The 17495-nt window shown below is 34.7% G+C and overlaps 2 protein-coding genes across 3 annotated transcripts in view; one reads left to right on the plus strand and one right to left on the minus strand.

Moving 5' to 3' along the window:
• Positions 1-17495, plus strand: part of LOC145254777 (DNA ligase 1-like) — a 288066-nt gene that overhangs the window by 64948 nt on the left and 205623 nt on the right. The window lies entirely within an intron of this gene.
• LOC145254778 (uncharacterized) overlaps positions 13984-17495 on the minus strand; it is a 73246-nt gene continuing 69734 nt past the window's right edge. The window contains exon 4 of one of the 2 annotated variants that reach the window (XM_080113554.1): positions 13984-14708. In XM_080113554.1, the coding sequence (XP_079969680.1) occupies positions 14149-14708 (560 nt within the window). In that variant the 3' untranslated portion in view covers positions 13984-14148. The remainder of the gene's footprint in view (positions 14709-17495) is intronic. The other variant, XM_080113552.1, reaches the window with a different exon arrangement.

Below are 17495 nucleotides of genomic sequence, written 5' to 3' on the forward strand. Positions count from 1 at the left end.
TAGCTCTCTTCATGTCTATTTACTCTAGCTCTCCCCATGTCTATTTCCCCTAGCTCTCCCCATGTCTATTTCCCCTAGCTCTCTTCATGTCTATTTCCCCTAGCTCTCCCCATGTCTATTTCCTCTAGCTCTCCCCATGTCTATTTCCTCTAGCTCTCCCCATGTCTATTTCCTCTAGCTCTCCCCATGTCTATTTCCCCTAGCTCTCCCCATGTCTATTTCCTCTAGCTCTCCCCATGTCTATTTCCCCTAGCTCTCCCCATGTCTATTTCCCCTAGCTCTCTTCATGTCTATTTCCCCTAGCTCTCCCCATGTCTATTTCCTCTAGCTTTCCCCATGTCTATTTCCTCTAGCTCTCCCCATGTCTATTTCCTCTAGCTCTCCCCATGTCTATTTCCTCTAGCTCTCCCCATGTCTATTTCCTCTAGCTCTCCCCATGTCTATTTCCCCTAGCTCTCCCCATGTCTATTTCCCCTAGCTCTCCCCATGTCTATTTCCCCTAGCTCTCTTCATGTCTATTTACTCTAGCTCTCCCCATGTCTATTTCCTCTAGCTCTCCCCATGTCTATTTCCTCTAGCTCTCCCCATGTCTATTTCCCCTAGCTCTCCCCATGTCTATTTCCTCTAGCTCTCCCCATGTCTATTTCCTCTAGCTCTCCCCATGTCTATTTCCCCTAGCTCTCCCCATGTCTATTTCCTCTAGCTCTCCCCATGTCTATTTCCCCTAGCTCTCTTCATGTCTATTTACTCTAGCTCTCCCCATGTCTATTTCCCCTAGCTCTCCCCATGTCTATTTCCTCTAGCTCTCCCCATGTCTATTTCCCCTAGCTCTCCCCATGTCTATTTCCCCTAGCTCTCCCCATGTCTATTTCCTCTAGCTCTCCCCATGTCTATTTCCTCTAGCTCTCCCCATGTCTATTTCCTCTAGCTCTCCCCATGTCTATTTCCTCTAGCTCTCCCCATGTCTATTTCCCCTAGCTCTCCCCATGTCTATTTCCTCTAGCTCTCCCCATGTCTATTTCCTCTAGCTCTCCCCATGTCTATTTCCTCTAGCTCTCCCCATGTCTATTTCCTCTAGCTCTCCCCATGTCTATTTCCTCTAGCTCTCCCCATGTCTATTTCCTCTAGCTCTCCCCATGTCTATTTCCTCTAGCTCTCCCCATGTCTATTTCCTCTAGCTCTCCCCTTGTCTATTTCCTCTAGCTCTCCCCATGTCTATTTCCTCTAGCTCTCCCCATGTCTATTTCCCCTAGCTCTCCCCATGTCTATTTCCTCTAGCTCTCCCCATGTCTATTTCCTCTAGCTCTCCCCATGTCTATTTCCTCTAGCTCTCCCCATGTCTATTTCCTCTAGCTCTCCCCATGTCTATTTCCCCTAGCTCTCCCCATGTCTATTTCCCCTAGCTCTCCCCATGTCTATTTCCTCTAGCTCTCCCCATGTCTATTTCCTCTAACTCTCCCCATGTCTATTTCCTCTAACTCTCCCCATGTCTATTTCCTCTAGCTCTCCCCATGTCTATTTCCTCTAGCTCTCCCCATGTCTATTTCCTCTAACTCTCCCCATGTCTATTTCCTCTAGCTCTCCCCATGTCTATTTCCCCTAGCTCTCCCCATGTCTATTTCCCCTAGCTCTCCCCATGTCTATTACCTCTAGCTCTCCCCATGTCTATTTCCTCTAGCTTTCCCCATGTCTATTTCCTCTAGCTCTCCCCATGTCTATTTCCTCTAGCTCTCCCCATGTCTATTTCCTCTAGCTCTCCCCATGTCTATTTCCCCTTGCTCTCCCCATGTCTATTTCCTCTAGCTCTCCCCATGTCTATTTCCCCTAGCTCTCCCCATGTCTATTTCCTCTAGCTCTCCCCATGTCTATTTCCCCTAGCTCTCCCCATGTCTATTTCCTCTAGCTCTCCCCATGTCTATTTCCTCTAGCTCTCCCCATGTCTATTTCCTCTAGCTCTCCCCATGTCTATTTCCCCTAGCTCTCCCCATGTCTATTTCCTCTAGCTCTCCCCATGTCTATTTCCTCTAGCTCTCCCCATGTCTATTTCCCCTAGCTCTCCCCATGTCTATTTCCCCTAGCTCTCCCCATGTCTATTTCCTCTAGCTCTCCCCATGTCTATTTCCCCTAGCTCTCCCCATGTCTATTTCCCCTAGCTCTCCCCATGTCTATTTCCCCTAGCTCTCTCCATGTCTATTTCCCCTAGCTCTCCCCATGTCTATTACCTCTAGCTCTCCCCATGTCTATTTCTGCTATCCTTTCTCTTCCGCAGCTATTGACTATTTCCTCTATCTGTTCTCCCCACTCTCCTGCCTATTTCCTCTAGCCTATCTCCCCCCACCCTCTGCCTATTTCCTCCATCCTTTTTCCCCCCACTCTCCTGCTTATTTCCTCTAGCCTCCCCCCTCCACCTATTTCCTCCATCCTTTCTCCCCTCTGCCTATTTCCTCCATCCTTTCTCCCCTCTGCCTATTTTCTCCATCCTTTCTCCCCTCTGCCTATTTCCTCCATCCTTTCTCCCCTCCGCCTATTTCCTCTAGCCCCCCTCCGCCTATTTCCTTTAGCCTTTCTCCCCCACCCTCCAATTATTTCCTCTAGCCTGTTCTCTCCCTCCCACCCTTCCGCCTATTTCCTCTAACTTTTCTCCCCCCTGATCTTCCAGTCTATTTTCTGTACTCTTCTCTCCCCAGCTATTTCAGCTAGCCTTTCTTCCCCTCACCCCCATCTATTTCCTTCACTTCCTCTCAGCCCTCTCTTTCCTCTAACTTCCTCTTTTCAATAAGGCACCTCATCTTTTCTCACAATTTAACCCCCCTTCTCCCCATCCATCATCCATGATCTGAATTTTCAAATATTTTCCTTCTAATTTAAACACTTTATTTTCTCATAATGTTTAATGTGGACACCATCTTGTTTTTTTTTTTTCTATTCTTTTTTCTGTTTTAATTTAGTTCCAAAAAATGTAAAAACTGATTTCTTTTGTGCTGAGAAATTTCCATTTTATAAAAATAAATTGATTTTTCTTTTGACCTCGTCCATTTCATTTTATATTTTTCATTTTAACCCGCAAAAAAAAAAAAAAAAAGACAAGTTTAAACAAAAATGGTCAAACGAATGAATACCTCTTTAATAGCTTTTCACTCACACTTGTATATTTCTTGGTTTGAATCTTTTCCCAATAAACAAATAAGATTTATTTTCGCTTTCAAATAAACGATAATGAGGCGATTGCTTTGGAGCTAGAAAGCCGAACAAGACGCCATAGCTTAACTCATCCGACACAAATAATATTTTACACTTATTACCTGAAGTCTCCTCTTTATTTCTAACTAGCCTGAGTGCTCGGTGTTGCCCGGGTGTGTGTTTAGCAAAAAAAAAAAGTCTTCGGCAGGCAGGCTCGAACCCATACCGTGAAGTAGGAAAAGAAGTGAGGCATGAGGCGCAGCTTGGCCTTCAGGCCAGGAGCAAAAAAAGTAATCAGTTCTGGTCAATGTGGGGGAAACCCTTCATATCAGACAATTGCTAATTTTGGACCCTGCCAGAGTGCCCCCCTTGGGGGAGCTGGTTTCCCTCCCCACGTTAAAAAACATCTTTGTGCCTAATTTGCTCAGTGGGGAAGCAAATAAATTCAACCTTTGCCATTGCGTCCATCGCCAAACTGGAAGTTGCGAAGGTTTAAATTAAGGCTAGTCAATGAAAAAAAGAGGATGACTTTCAAAAATATCTGTGAAAAAAGCGACCCCCCCCCTCGCTTTAGAAAAGTGCCCAGTTGAGGGTGAAGGAATTAATGTTTTTGGCCAAATTTTTCAGTATTTGTCGTCCAGAGGGTCGAGCTTCAAAACGATACTGATATCGTGAAAATCCGTCGTCTCTGTCGAAAGTTTTAGGCAGACATACAAACATACATACATATATACATTTAATCAGACAGGTGAGGAAGATACCAGTTTCCTGGCCTAAAATATGCCAAACATTCATGTTATTGTATTTTCCCTTTCCTTTGCAAGGCTCAATCAGGTTTTGCAAATTCTTAGATTCAGAAAACAGTAATTCTTTCCCCTTTGACAGAAACATCGCTCATGTGATGCGAGGACTAAAAGAGCTGAGCAACAATTTTTTTTATCTTTTAATCAAAATTTTTTTTAGAGTATTTGACCTCCATCTATGGCATTTTTGGATATTGTGCTCGACAATAAAATGGTGTGAGTAGTATTTTTAAAAAATTTTAATTTTTTCGGTTTTGAATTTTTTAGATAAGGATTGACTATATTGTCTGGATTCTTTGGACTATCATTCTCATCGTGTATACTATTTTCACAACATTTCGGTTGATGTAACTTCAATTTTCCTCTACAAAACAACCAAACCAAACACCATGAATAAATATTTAAAGATATAAAAACATGAAAATTTTTGTTATAAAATTACTGAATTCAGCATTAAATAAACTGGAAATGGTTGATATGCTGTATCCAAAACGACCAGATAACCAAGCACTTCATCCTGCCATGGAAGAGAGACAAGCAGACTAATGATCAGTCTTCTGCATCTCAATACAGACTAATCAGTCTCCTAGAAGTCATGAATCTTTGATAAGTCTTGTTAACTGTCTCTGCAAAAGCAATACATTTAATAATAAGCAATATGGATTTTGTCCTGCAAGGTCAACTGCTGATGTACTAACTGTAATATTGATCTCTTTGTAGAAACTTTTATAGCTCTTGACATATCAAGGGGCTTCGATAGGATCTTTATTTTTTATTTACTTTTTTAAAACTTTTATTCACTCCAAACAAAGCATATTACTACTTGGGACCATTCTACAGGGGCAATATGTTTGGAGTTGAGCAAAAAGATGTCTATTTAAATTACATTTTAATTTTTGCATGTCAGTACAGTCAGAGAAGCAGGAGACTGGGAGGGAATTCCAAAGTCTAGTTTGAGTGGAAAGCTTTCCAGCATCTAGTGACCTCTACAACGAAGGAGTGAGATTTTGATGCTTGTCTGGTTAGTCAGTATTTATATTGAGGGGGCACAAGTGCTGCTAGTTCATCAGAGCAGATTTGATTAAAGTACTTGTAAAACAGGCAAAGGGATGCAACGTTGAGGTGATGGGACAGAGGTTGGAGCTTGGTTGATAGTGTCGAACCTATTGTTGGAGAGTTTTTTTGGACCCTGTCTGAGAGTGAAGACTAATGGTAGATATACCAGCCAAGATGTGGCAGCAATACTCCATGCATGGGCGAATTGTGGCTTTGTGTAGATGCAGGATACTGTTATCTGGAATTAATTTTCTAACACGGTAAAGAGAGCCCTCCTTTGCAGCAGCCTTGGCAATGTCTTCAATGTATTTGTTCCAGTTCATATTGTCTGTGAATGTTAATGCGAATATTTTGAACAATTAGCATTCAGGTAACATGTTATTAATCACAGTAATTGGTGGTTAAGGTTTTTTTCATGGCAATCTGTGTTTGAGAAGTTTTCTTGTAATTGTTAAAGGTAAGAAGCTTAGTCTTAGTTGCATTAAATGTCTGTTGCAAAAAGGGTTGCTTCACAAATTTACTAGCAATGAAATATCTGACGATATCTTTGCACTGGGCAGGAGGTGCTAGAAGTAGCTTATCCTGTCTTGACAGAGTTCAAAATAGACTTCGTAGTTTAGTGTGGGGGGGGTGCCCTTTTCTCTTCCCTGCAACCTCTTTCCCACAGAAGAGACGTAGCAAGCCTGTCCCTGCTTTATCGTTATTTTCGTCGCAGGCGCTCCTCTGAACTTCAATCTACGGTCCCCCCTCACCAGACTTTCATGAAAAACACTCGTCTAGCAAGAACCGCTATCAACAATTTCCCACACTCTTTATCTGTGCCTACACCTAAACGTAGATTCCATGAACAGGGCTTCTTTCTCAGAACTGCACGCCTGTGGAACTCTATTCTGTTTGCCTGCTTTCCAGCTGACTACAATCTGATTGTCTTCAAGTCCAACGTAAACAAGTTCTTATTGAACCGTCCCCCTAAGTAATCCAAGTTACAAAATTCCCACTAATGTTTACTGCGCTAAAATCACAATGACTAATGTATACTCATTAACCCTTATCTTCAAGTGGCTTCTAGGCCTTGATAAGTGGTGGCCCCCATGTAAAAAAAACAAAAACAAAAAAAGCATCAAATCTTTCCTCTTCGATAGATTTGTAGAAGTAGTTATTGACGAGCAGAAATCAAAAGAACATGGAATCAATGCTAGCATACCTCCAGGATCTATTCTGGGTCCGACACTCTTCCCAATCTTCATTAATGATTAATCCAATCACACCTTGATTTCTTTGTTGGCATCTATGTATGTAGCCTCTGTCCAGTCTCGAAAGACAATGGATACCCCCTGTAGGAGTAACTGTGCATGTAATTATGAGGCAAGGGTTGCACAATCTTCAACCACACCTCTCCTGAATTGGCACTGCTTGAGTCCAGTGACAAGGAGAAGTCCAGGATGACTGGAAATAATGCTGAGATAAGCGGAGAGCACATACAGCACCTGGAAGTCCCAAATGGTCATCCATATCAGGCTCAATGTTGCTTAACTGCAATGATCTAATGTGAAACAGTGTGTCAACGTGATTATGCTGTGTCTATGGCAGCACCTTGAAAAGCATTGATCAAGATCTCACCGATTCTCTTTAGACCTGGATGATGTGATGCAATGGGGGTGGATTTTAATACTTCTAATACCAAGCTTCTCTTTTCACCATCAACGCTCTGATCTTAACTGTGCCTCAGTTGCAATGAATTTGTTAAAGTCTTTAAGTACTGAAGATTAACTTTCATTTGAGATTTAAAATGGAATCATTTATCTAGGTTTTTGTTAAGTTTGCTGGGGGAAAAAAAATGATTGGATCATTCTACCACTCCAGAAAGCACCTGATTACTTATATAACCATTTATCTATAGAAAAGTCAGATACAGCATCCTTAGATGGAATATTGCTGCCATGTCTTGGGGAAATAAGCATCACTTCAAATCTTTGAAACTTTATTTCCTCTGTTGAATTTAGCGAATATTTCTTCTGGATGAGGCAAATTGTAGTTGGTTTTCCATTTTATTTTATTTTATTTTTTTTTATCACTTTTCAAAATTTAGTATTGACAGATCAAAGCTGGAATCAAGTTGTAACTTGATATTTTAATTCAATATTTTTTACTTGATTAAACTTAATATTGCTTCCTATCTTGATCGCTCAAGAAAGTACATGACTACGTTTAATCTAATATATAAAAAGCTATATGTCCGTCTGTCTGTCTCCATATTTTCAAACTCTATCTCCTCCAAAACAAAAAGTCTCAGAGGGGTACTAGGGGCCTCATATGGGGTCAAAAATGAAAAAAAATTGTTAAACATTTTGTACATTCATCTTAGTTTATTTTTAATTACATTAATATTCAAGTACAGTGGTAACGTCACCAGCTTTGAATGCTACAGTTTCGGTTTCGATTCTAGCTGATGGCACCTAAATACTTTTTTTTTTTTTTTCACGACTCTGTAATAATATATACGAAATCTGGACGAATTAAAATATCATATTTAAGCATATTTTACGCCTGGGCAAGTCCTCTTTATATAAAAGTAAAAATCAGATGCATCTTGAAATGGAATGCTGCTGCCATATCTTGGGAAGAGTCGCACAGCACTCTTTCCTGTTTTGATAGAGTACAAAATCGTCTTTGAAATCTAGTGTGCGTGCTGGTGGTGAGTGAGTGTGATCAACCCTTTTCTCACATAAGAAATTAACCCTTATCCTCGAGTGGTCTCTGGGCCTTGATAAGTGGTGACCCCCACGTAAAAAAAAAACAAAAAAAAAACATGTTGCTGGTCTCTCTCTCTACTCTATTTTTCTGGAAGATGCTTGACTGAGCGCCAATTTTTCGTCTCTCCTTGTAAGATTTTCGCAGTAAGAACTCTTCTCCCTACCACGGTAGCCATGTAATTCTCACTTCTCGTATTTTGTCCTTTAGTCCTCACATTCTATAAGTGATGTTTCTGACAAAAGTGTATGAATTGTTTTCTGGATCAGAATCTGTTCCATCTAACACTTATCTTTGGCAAGTTTTGACTTTGAAGTAGTAGTTTTTTTTAGCTTCTTACATCAAGTGGCTTTATGCTTAGTCTAGAGCAATTTCTATACAATAAATTAACAAAAAAATAAAAACAAAGAATCCCTTGTCTTCATGTATCTAGCATCCAGTCTAATTTCTTTGCAAGAGCTTTCCTCCTGTATAACACATTACCGTCAGACTGCCTCTCTGCAAATTACAACTTAGTTGTTTTCAAATCCAATCTGAACAAATTCAGATGCAGTTCATACCATGGCTTAATGTTAGGACTTTCATAGTGTTCCTCATCTTTCAACTGGCAATTTTTTCTGTCTCATTAACCTTATCCTCGAGTGACTCTTAGCTCTGATAAGTGGTGAGCAAAACCAAATTATTAAACGTTTTTAGATAAGATTTACTGTGTCCTTTAAAATTGTTATGCATCATAAACCATCCTATAAGTAATCAAACACAGTTAGTTCCACCGATCAAGGTTTGTACTTCCATAGTATTCCTCATCCTTTTGGGAGATCATTGTAACAACATGTTAAATTTTTAGGCAAAAAAGGGAAAAAACTGCACAAAGATGGAAATAATAACAGACAAGGTGTTGAATTTTTATAAATGTTTTTCTTTTAAGAAATCATAAAAACAATAAAAAAGAAAAAAATAAGCACGTTATAATCCAAATTTAATGAAACCATTCCATTGACAGGAGAGGAGTTTTTAACGACAAACATTTAATATGGCTACAGTTGAAGTCTATAATCTTTTAGAGAAATTCACAACCAGATTAAATTAAAAAAAAAATGTTTTTTGTTTTTGTTTTTTTTAATCCTTTTTGGTTTTAACATAGAGGTTATACATATATATCTATATATAAACAATGATGACAATCTGTTTTCACTGATATATCTTTTTCTATGAGTAAACTTTGTTTATCCTATAATATTATGGCCGGACAGACTTAATTAGCAGTACAAGTAAATAAAAATAAAATAATATCGTGTGATGGAATTCAAAACTAGACTTATTTTGGAAAATTTAATAATAAATATTTGTGTGTGTGTGTTTGTATATATATATATATATATATATATATATATACGTTTTTATTTTTTATTACCGTATCTTTCTGTTAAGTTACATTATTGTTTCAGCTACTTGGCCGTTTTTTTGGCCGTCTGTAGCATCCTCAGACTTTTACAGAAATGTTCGCTAACATTTCTGTAAAAGGCCTAGTAGCTGAAACAATAATGTAACTTAACAGAAAGATACGGTAATAAAAAATAAAACGCATATTTGCTCTACAACAGTATTGAGCACTTTCTTCAGTTTTTATTAATTACCATTTCCACTAAATATATATATATATATATATATATATATATATATATATATATATATGTGTGTGTGTGTTTTGGTAAAATGTTTGTTCAATTATATTTCACTCTTTGTGTATATTGATCCTTTTTGTTTAGAAGCTCAATATTAAATACAACAGAGCATATACAAAAGAATAACAGTACAGTTACATTCCAAGATCTAAATATTTATTTTTCATGCAAAGCATCTCCTCCAGCATGTTAAAATTTTGGTACATTTTTTTTTTTTACAGATATCTGTTTTGTTATGTAGAAACAAGCAGTTATTATTATGTCAATACTGTCTCTGCATAGAAGACTTTACATTGTCTTTTTTCCGGCACCCATCTTTGCTGATATTGTTAAACTCTATCTAAGCAAAGAATTTCTAGTTTTTCTGATGAGTATATGCACTTAAAGAGACGATATTGACATAATAATAACTGTTTGTTTCTGCATAATGAAATGGATCTGTAAAAAATGTACCAAAATTTTAATATGCTGGAGGAGCTGTTTTGCATAAAAAAATAAATATTTGGATCTTGGAATTTAACTATACTGTTATTCTTGATATCTTATTAGAATAATGGAAATAGTATTCCGACAAAATAGAGAAATAAAAAGAAACAAAAGGAGTTATATGTTCATCAATGTTTCGTCTTTATTTCATCCAGAGGAAGTCTTGAAATAAAAACGAAACGTTGATGAACACATAATTCGGTTTGTTCCTTTTTATTTCTCTCTCTCTCTCTCTCTCTCTTCCTCTCTCTCTCTCTCTCTCTCTCTCTCTCTCTCTCTCTATATATATATATATATATATATATATATATATATATATATATATATATATATATGAATTGAAAAGGAACGCCAAAATGATTAATGTTTCACCCATTGTTTCATAGTCTTTTTAAAAAGTGATAGTTAAAAATGGCCCATGACAAAATCATCATGGACCATTTTTAACTATCAGATTTGAAAAAGACCACGAAACAGTAGGCAAAACATTGAACATTTTGGTTTTCCTTTTCAATTTTTAATTCATATTGCCGGATTTTTTATTATTTTTATTATCATTTAAAATTAAAACCTTGCCTATTGCATTAATATGAATATATGTTGGTATATAATGATATACAACCTGTATTTGATTCTGTTTGTATTCAGTGAAAAATTTGATTTTTGCTGTGAAAAAAATGTTTTGCCACTTTCTATTGTATTTTTCACAATATTTATTTTAAATGACAAGAATTCTATATGATCACATAAATATCTAAATTTTGTAATTTGTGAAAAATAAAAACAAAAAAGTGCTAGTATTTACTTTTGTAAGATGACAACTTCTTTTTAGTTAAGAATATACCCGTTTTAACTTTTTTCTTCATACCTACCAATAAAAAAACCTTTATTAATCTTTTTGTTTTCAAAGAAACCACATGATTTTTTATTTATTTTCCAATTATTGGAAAAGTTGCAGATGGTGCTTGCTGTCACCACTGTGCCCTACTGGTTTATTGCTCTGTATTAGTTTTAATTTTAATTAAATTAATGTATTTGTTTTAATATTGTTTCCTTTCATTTTTTCTTCGTAAATGTGCAGTATTGTTAACAGCTGAGAAAAAAATAGGAGAAAAGTATACAACAATGACTTTTACCGAACATCAAAGTTTTATTTTCTACTGATTTGTATACTTTTAGTGTTCTGAAACTATTTTAAACTTTTTAAATTTCAGTTTATTTTCATTTCATTTTAAGCTCCCTAATGGAAAAAAAAAAGGAAGAAAAAAAAAAGACTGTTGCTTGAGTTTTACAGGTGCTTAATTCTGAAATAATTAGTATTAATTAAAAAAAAAAAAAAAAAAATGACTGTTGCTTTAGTTTTACGGGAGGAAATGACTTGGCCTACCAGTAATCCTGAGTGGGAAGTACACCCCAGAATTAGGAATAGTGGTAGAGTAGTGTTTTTTTTTTTTTCTCTCAGAACAAGAGTTAAGCAGCAAAACTATCATTTTTTTTCTCTATCCCCCCCTTATTTACCCTTCTTTTAGTCTAATTTGTGTTATTTAAACATTGAATTAGAGTTAAGGAGAAAAAATATTTTTGAAGTGTATTTCAGTTTCTGTTTGTCATCACACTTCTTTAATAATATATGTTGAAACTATAAAAAAAAAATACTTCAACAATTGATAATAATGGCACTGTGCCCAGTTTTATTCAAATGTTTAATAAAATTATGTACCCATAAAAATCTTATATATACATAAAATTTAAATATGCTGCACTTTACGTTTACCCCTTTCTTTTCTTTGAAATTCTTTCACACAAATACTTTCTACAAAATTTAAAAGCAAAAACGCATATCAAGGTAGTAAAAGAATTGTATAAAGATCGACACGAAAGAGTGTATGAAATATTTTGGCACTCTTGTACATAGAATGGTACAACGAAAGAACTCTTCAACTAGAGGAGTACAACTTTTTGGAAGGTTGAATGGCATTGGATGAGGGTAGGGACACACATAGGCACAGAAATCTTTTGGAGGGCGAGACATATTAAAAATAAATGGTCAAAAGCGACGATGACACTTCTGTACTACAGAAGAAAAACAAGCAAAACATTGGCATAGTCTTTCACTTCCACAACATCAATACTGATTCGTACACTTTTCTTTATACTATGTATTTTAGTTTTTGTATATATATATATATATATATATATATATATATATACATTGAAAAAGGAAAAAAACAATTATTCATCAATGTTTCCTCTTTATTTCAAAACTTTCTCAAGATTAATTTGAAGCAATAATATCAAAGTACAAGGTTTCAAATTATATGGTGCGTTTGTAACGTGAAAAGAACTGTTTTTTTTCCCAAATGAAATAGTCATTAGAATTCAAAATTATTTTGTGCAAATATGATATGAAAAGAATTTTTCCATTCTTTTTTTTATCGTATGAAGCCTGTTTGAATTCAAAATGTTTGATGCATTTATGAAATGCAATGAGTGACTTTCTTTGTTTCATTTACCAGCGCTATATACAAAGACGTGTCATGATTGCACCACACTTTTGAATTCTAATGAGTTTTTTTTTTTTTGTAAAAAAAAAAGAAAAAAAAAAGAAAAACATTCTTTTCATGTCACAAACACACCAAGTATTTTAAAATATACTACTTGTAAGATAAATCTTCAAATCAATCTTCTTGAAAAAGTTTTGAAATAAAGACAAAATGTTGAATAAATAATTTGGGTTTTTTATATTCCATCATGTTGAAATATTTCCACAATTTTCGTAACATGCATGCATTTATATATATATATATATATATATATATATATATATATATATATATATAAGGAGAGAGAGTATACTTGTAAGTGAGCTAGTAGGATTTATCTTAAGGGATGAAAAATAGAGGGAGTAGACTTTTGCTCTAAAACTCTTTAGCATTGAAGATAATAAAGGGGGTTATAGTCAGCTAACATACTTCCTAACTTCTGGCGTGGCTGCTTTTGAAAGCAGTGACAAGGCAACTCAGTTCACTTTTATTGTTCTTCAGTATTTCTATTGTGAAGTGATTTATTGAAATAAAATATAAGAAAAAGCACATTATCAAAAAATATACAATAAAAATTAACAAAATTATATAGATGAAAATAGCATAATTAATCTTTATTTACACTTTTAATAACAAAATCAAAAAATTTTTTTAATTTATTTGAAATTTTATAAGAAATATGTTTATGAAATTATAAAAATAAATTTTTTTTTATTTTTAAAAATAAAAATATTTGAATTCATGTAATAAATATATGTTAAAACTAAAATTATTGAAATCAAACTAATAAAGATTTTAAACATCATAAAAAAACCTATCCAATACATAATATTCCGAAAATAGTGTTCAATTTTTCTTTAAAAAGAAAAAGTCAAACTAATTTCAATAGTTCTTAATTAAAATAAGACTGAAAAACTTTACAATGATTATTAAATAAAAAAAAGAACAATTGGCAAAACGTTAAAAAAAAAAAAAAAAAAAAAAAAAAAAGAGTACATGCATAGGGGAAATATAGACAGAAAAAAAAAGGAACTGATTTGCATTGTCACGGCTTCCGGTAGTGCTATGGTTGAAGTTAGGAAGTACGTTAGCGGATTATAATCATAAAGGGTGTCAGCTTTAGGTGATAGAGAATTGCTTCCACTTTAAGAAACCGAGATACAGTATAACTATCTCTCTCTCTGATATATATATATGGAGAGAGAGAGATAGTTTACTAGTAAGCGAGTTATTGGATTAAGCTTAAAAGATGAAAAGTAAAGGGAGTAAATGTTTACTCTAAAAGACAGAATCCCTTCGGCATTGAGTAAAATGAAGGGTCTCAGCTTTGAGTGATAGAGAAATGCTTCCACTTTGAGAAAGCGAAAGATAGTATAGCTTGGAGCCAGAAGGAAATCTACTGGTTAGAAAAGAGAGAAGGATGATTTGATTCCAAACAGAGAGGAGAGAGTACTTAGAGCTAGAAAGATAATTAAAATGTTTCTTTTTTTAAATTTGGGGCCTCTCTCTATTTAATTGTTTACTTGAGATACCAGCTAATTGCCAGGTAATGTTTAAAGGTTGGGAACCAGTCCTAGTTTAACAACACCTCAGAGCAAAATTGAAGTGACATTAACTACATTAGGGTGGGTGTGTAAGACGAGATTAATTCTCAAAGATGAGGAATCCAGAGAAAGTGGAATAATCGTTGAGGAGTGCTGAATCTTTGCTCAACTGTATCCACACATGGTCTTCGGCGTTGAGGCTCAAGATGATGGTGTTGCTGCTTGACCCAAAGCCAGCCCGCCCATCCCCGTGTAGGGGCAGCTGATGTTGATTGTTGACCATAACCCAGGCAAAAGCATCAATCTTGTTCTGGCCCATAATGTGTGCCGTGAAGAGGTATGTGCCATTGACTTGACACACAAAGTGTGACGTGTACGTGTCGAAGCTCTCACCAATATTAACAAACACATTGTTGAATGTGACGATCGTGTCCTGCATGACGCGTCCTAGTTTGGTTGTCCGGCTTGCAGAGAAAGCGATGCGCCGTGTAGGCTTAGCAGTTTGCCCTTTATCTCCACGGTCACCTTTGTAGCCTGGGTAACCTCGTGGACCCATGGCTCCTTTCTCACCGTTGGTTCCATTGGCCCCGGGGTCACCCTTTTGGCCCTTTCTGCCGCGACTTCCTTTTTCACCATTTGGTCCCATTGGACCTAATTCACCTGGAAATATATAAAAAAAAAAAGATTAATTTTTTTCTTTAAAAAAAAAAAAAAATGCCCGTTTTTCTATAGGGTGTTATTATTTGAGGCTGCGAACTATAAATTGACAACTTTTTTTTTAAATGCATAATTAGTAACTATCAGTTATTTTGTGTTCCACTTTGCTTGGGGTTTCATCAGGACAGAGCCACATGCCACACAGTGCTTAATACAATCAGTTTTCTGAGATAAACATTTGAAATGGACCTATGAACTGGCCACCTTGTTCATGTGATTTAACTCCATTAGATTATTTTCTTTAAAGATATGTAAAGTCCCATGTCTACACTGATAAACCAGACACAGTCAACCACTTGAAAGACAACATTTGATACATTATTGTCCCATTTTGTGAAAAATTGAACCTCTAGATTATGCCATATATGTACAAGATGCGGGAGCCATATACTCGAAATTGTACTTAAATTATAAATGCCAAAAATTAATTTTTTGAATAAATCACATATTTATATAAAAAAATATTTTTCTGTGATTTACTTTAAAGTTTACTGTCTTTTTAAAAAAACAAAAAAAAAAAACACCCCCTTTATTATAGCTGCCAGTCTCGGTTAAGGTTTGGAAATCTAATATTTTGTGTTGTCTAAGTTATTTTTTCTAGTTTACAGCATTCTCACGTTATCATTATTATTAAAGACTAACAATCAATTATAAGATCATGAAAAAGAAATTATAATATTTTTATGTTTTCGTACTTAAAGGCAGTGTTTCATTTTGATTGTAAGTAATGAAATAAACAAGAATGAAAATTACAATAACAAAATGCCAAGTTTCCTAAAAAAAAAAACAAGCAGGAGAAAGCAACCCAGATTCTGACCTGTGACGCAAGTCAGAAATGTCAATGTTAAACAAAAGAACAATAGATGGAGAGTTATGCAATTGTAATAAAAACAAATGGAGGTCAGAAGTGCCCGCTACGAATTAGTCTGTTGCCTCAGCTTCCACATCTCTCTCTGTTGGTTATTGAATAAGATTTGTTTTTATCCATTCTTTTATTTTTGGAATTGTTGTGGGGGTATCCACGTTGCCCATAATGCCATGGTGTGTTCCAGTGTGTTCCAAACAGAACTTGATGTCAACCCAGGCAATGCCTTGTACCCATGCTAGTGTGTTTGTGTGTGTATATATATATATATATATATATATATATATATATAAATAAAAACAAATGACAAAAGTCTGTATTTCAGATTTCATGATGTTGACCATCTTACAATTTATTCCTTTAATTCCGTTAACACTTACAATTCTTGACAGCAACTGTTTTGTAGCGCAAAATCATTCATTTAATTATTATATCAATCAATGAATCTATTTTGCCCTTAACTCATCAGAAGAAATAGCAACTATCCATCCATCAAAAAAAAAAAAAAATGCATTTGCGTATGATTACGAAATCCGAAAATTGGAAGAGAAGTTGCAATTGCCTTTTATTTTATCTTTTATTTTTGTAATCATGCCCAAATGCATTTTATTCTTTTTTTTGGTGGGTTCTTGATGACCCATCCCCCCTAAGTAATCCAATTTACAAAATTCTCACTATTTATGTTTACTACGCTATAATCACAATGACTAATGTATACTCAGTAACCCTTATCCTCGAGTGGCCTCAAAACCTTGATAAGTGGTGATTCCTGTGTGTAAAGAAAAGAAAATAAAGACAAAAAGAATTTATCATTTATTTTATAAACCCAGCATATTTTAGACACTTATTTGGTATCATTGAAGCACAGTGGCAAAAAAGGCGATTGATAAAAACAACTATACACTCGCACGTGCAAAAAAAAATATGCAGCACTGACTTTTTTGACATACATTGTAAAAGATATGCTCGTCATTAAACAGTGGGAATTGGAAGTTTTTGAAGACTCAGACTCCTAGTAGTAAGTCAGGAGTTTCTAATCTGAAGAGTCTACAGATCGTGTGAATATAGGGAAAATTTTTAAAATAAGAAGCTTCAGTTAAATAATACAACCATTTAAAATATAAGAAAAAGCACATTATCAAAAAGTATACAATAAAAATTAACAAAATTATAAAAAGATGAAAATAGCATAATTAATCTTTATTTGCACTTTTAATAACAAAATCCAAAATTTTTTTTATTTTATTTGAAATTTTATAAGAAATATGTTTATGAAATTATAAAAATAAATTTATTTTTATTTTTAAAAATAAAAATATTTGAATTCATGTAATAAATATATGTTAAAACTAAAATTATTGAAATCAAACTAATAAAGATTTTAAACATCATAAAAAAAACCTATCCAATTCATAATATTCCGAAAATAGTTTTCAATTTTTCTTTTAAAAAAAAAAAAAAGTCAAACTAATTTCAATAGTTCTTAATTAAAATAAGACTGAAAAACTTTACAATGATTATTAAATAAAAAAAAGAACAATTGGCAAAACGTTAAAAAAAAAAAAAAAAAAAAAAGAGTACATGCATAGGGGAAATATAGACAGAAAAAAAAAAAGAACTGATTTGCATTGTCACCGCTTCCGGTAGTGCTATGGTTGAAGTTAGGAAGTACGTTAGCGGATTATAATCATAAAGGGTGTCAGCTTTAGGTGATAGAGAATTGCTTCCACTTTAAGAAACCGAGATACAGTATAACTATCTGTCTCTCTCTCTCTGATATATATATGGAGAGAGAGAGAGAGAGAGAGATAGTTTACTAGTAAGCGAGTTATTGGATTAAGCTTAAAAGATGAAAAGTAAAGGGA

This window comes from Euprymna scolopes, chromosome 30 (genome assembly GCF_053919585.1).
Source record: "Euprymna scolopes isolate OS-2025 chromosome 30, ASM5391958v1, whole genome shotgun sequence".
NCBI lineage: Eukaryota > Metazoa > Mollusca > Cephalopoda > Sepiida > Sepiolidae > Euprymna > Euprymna scolopes.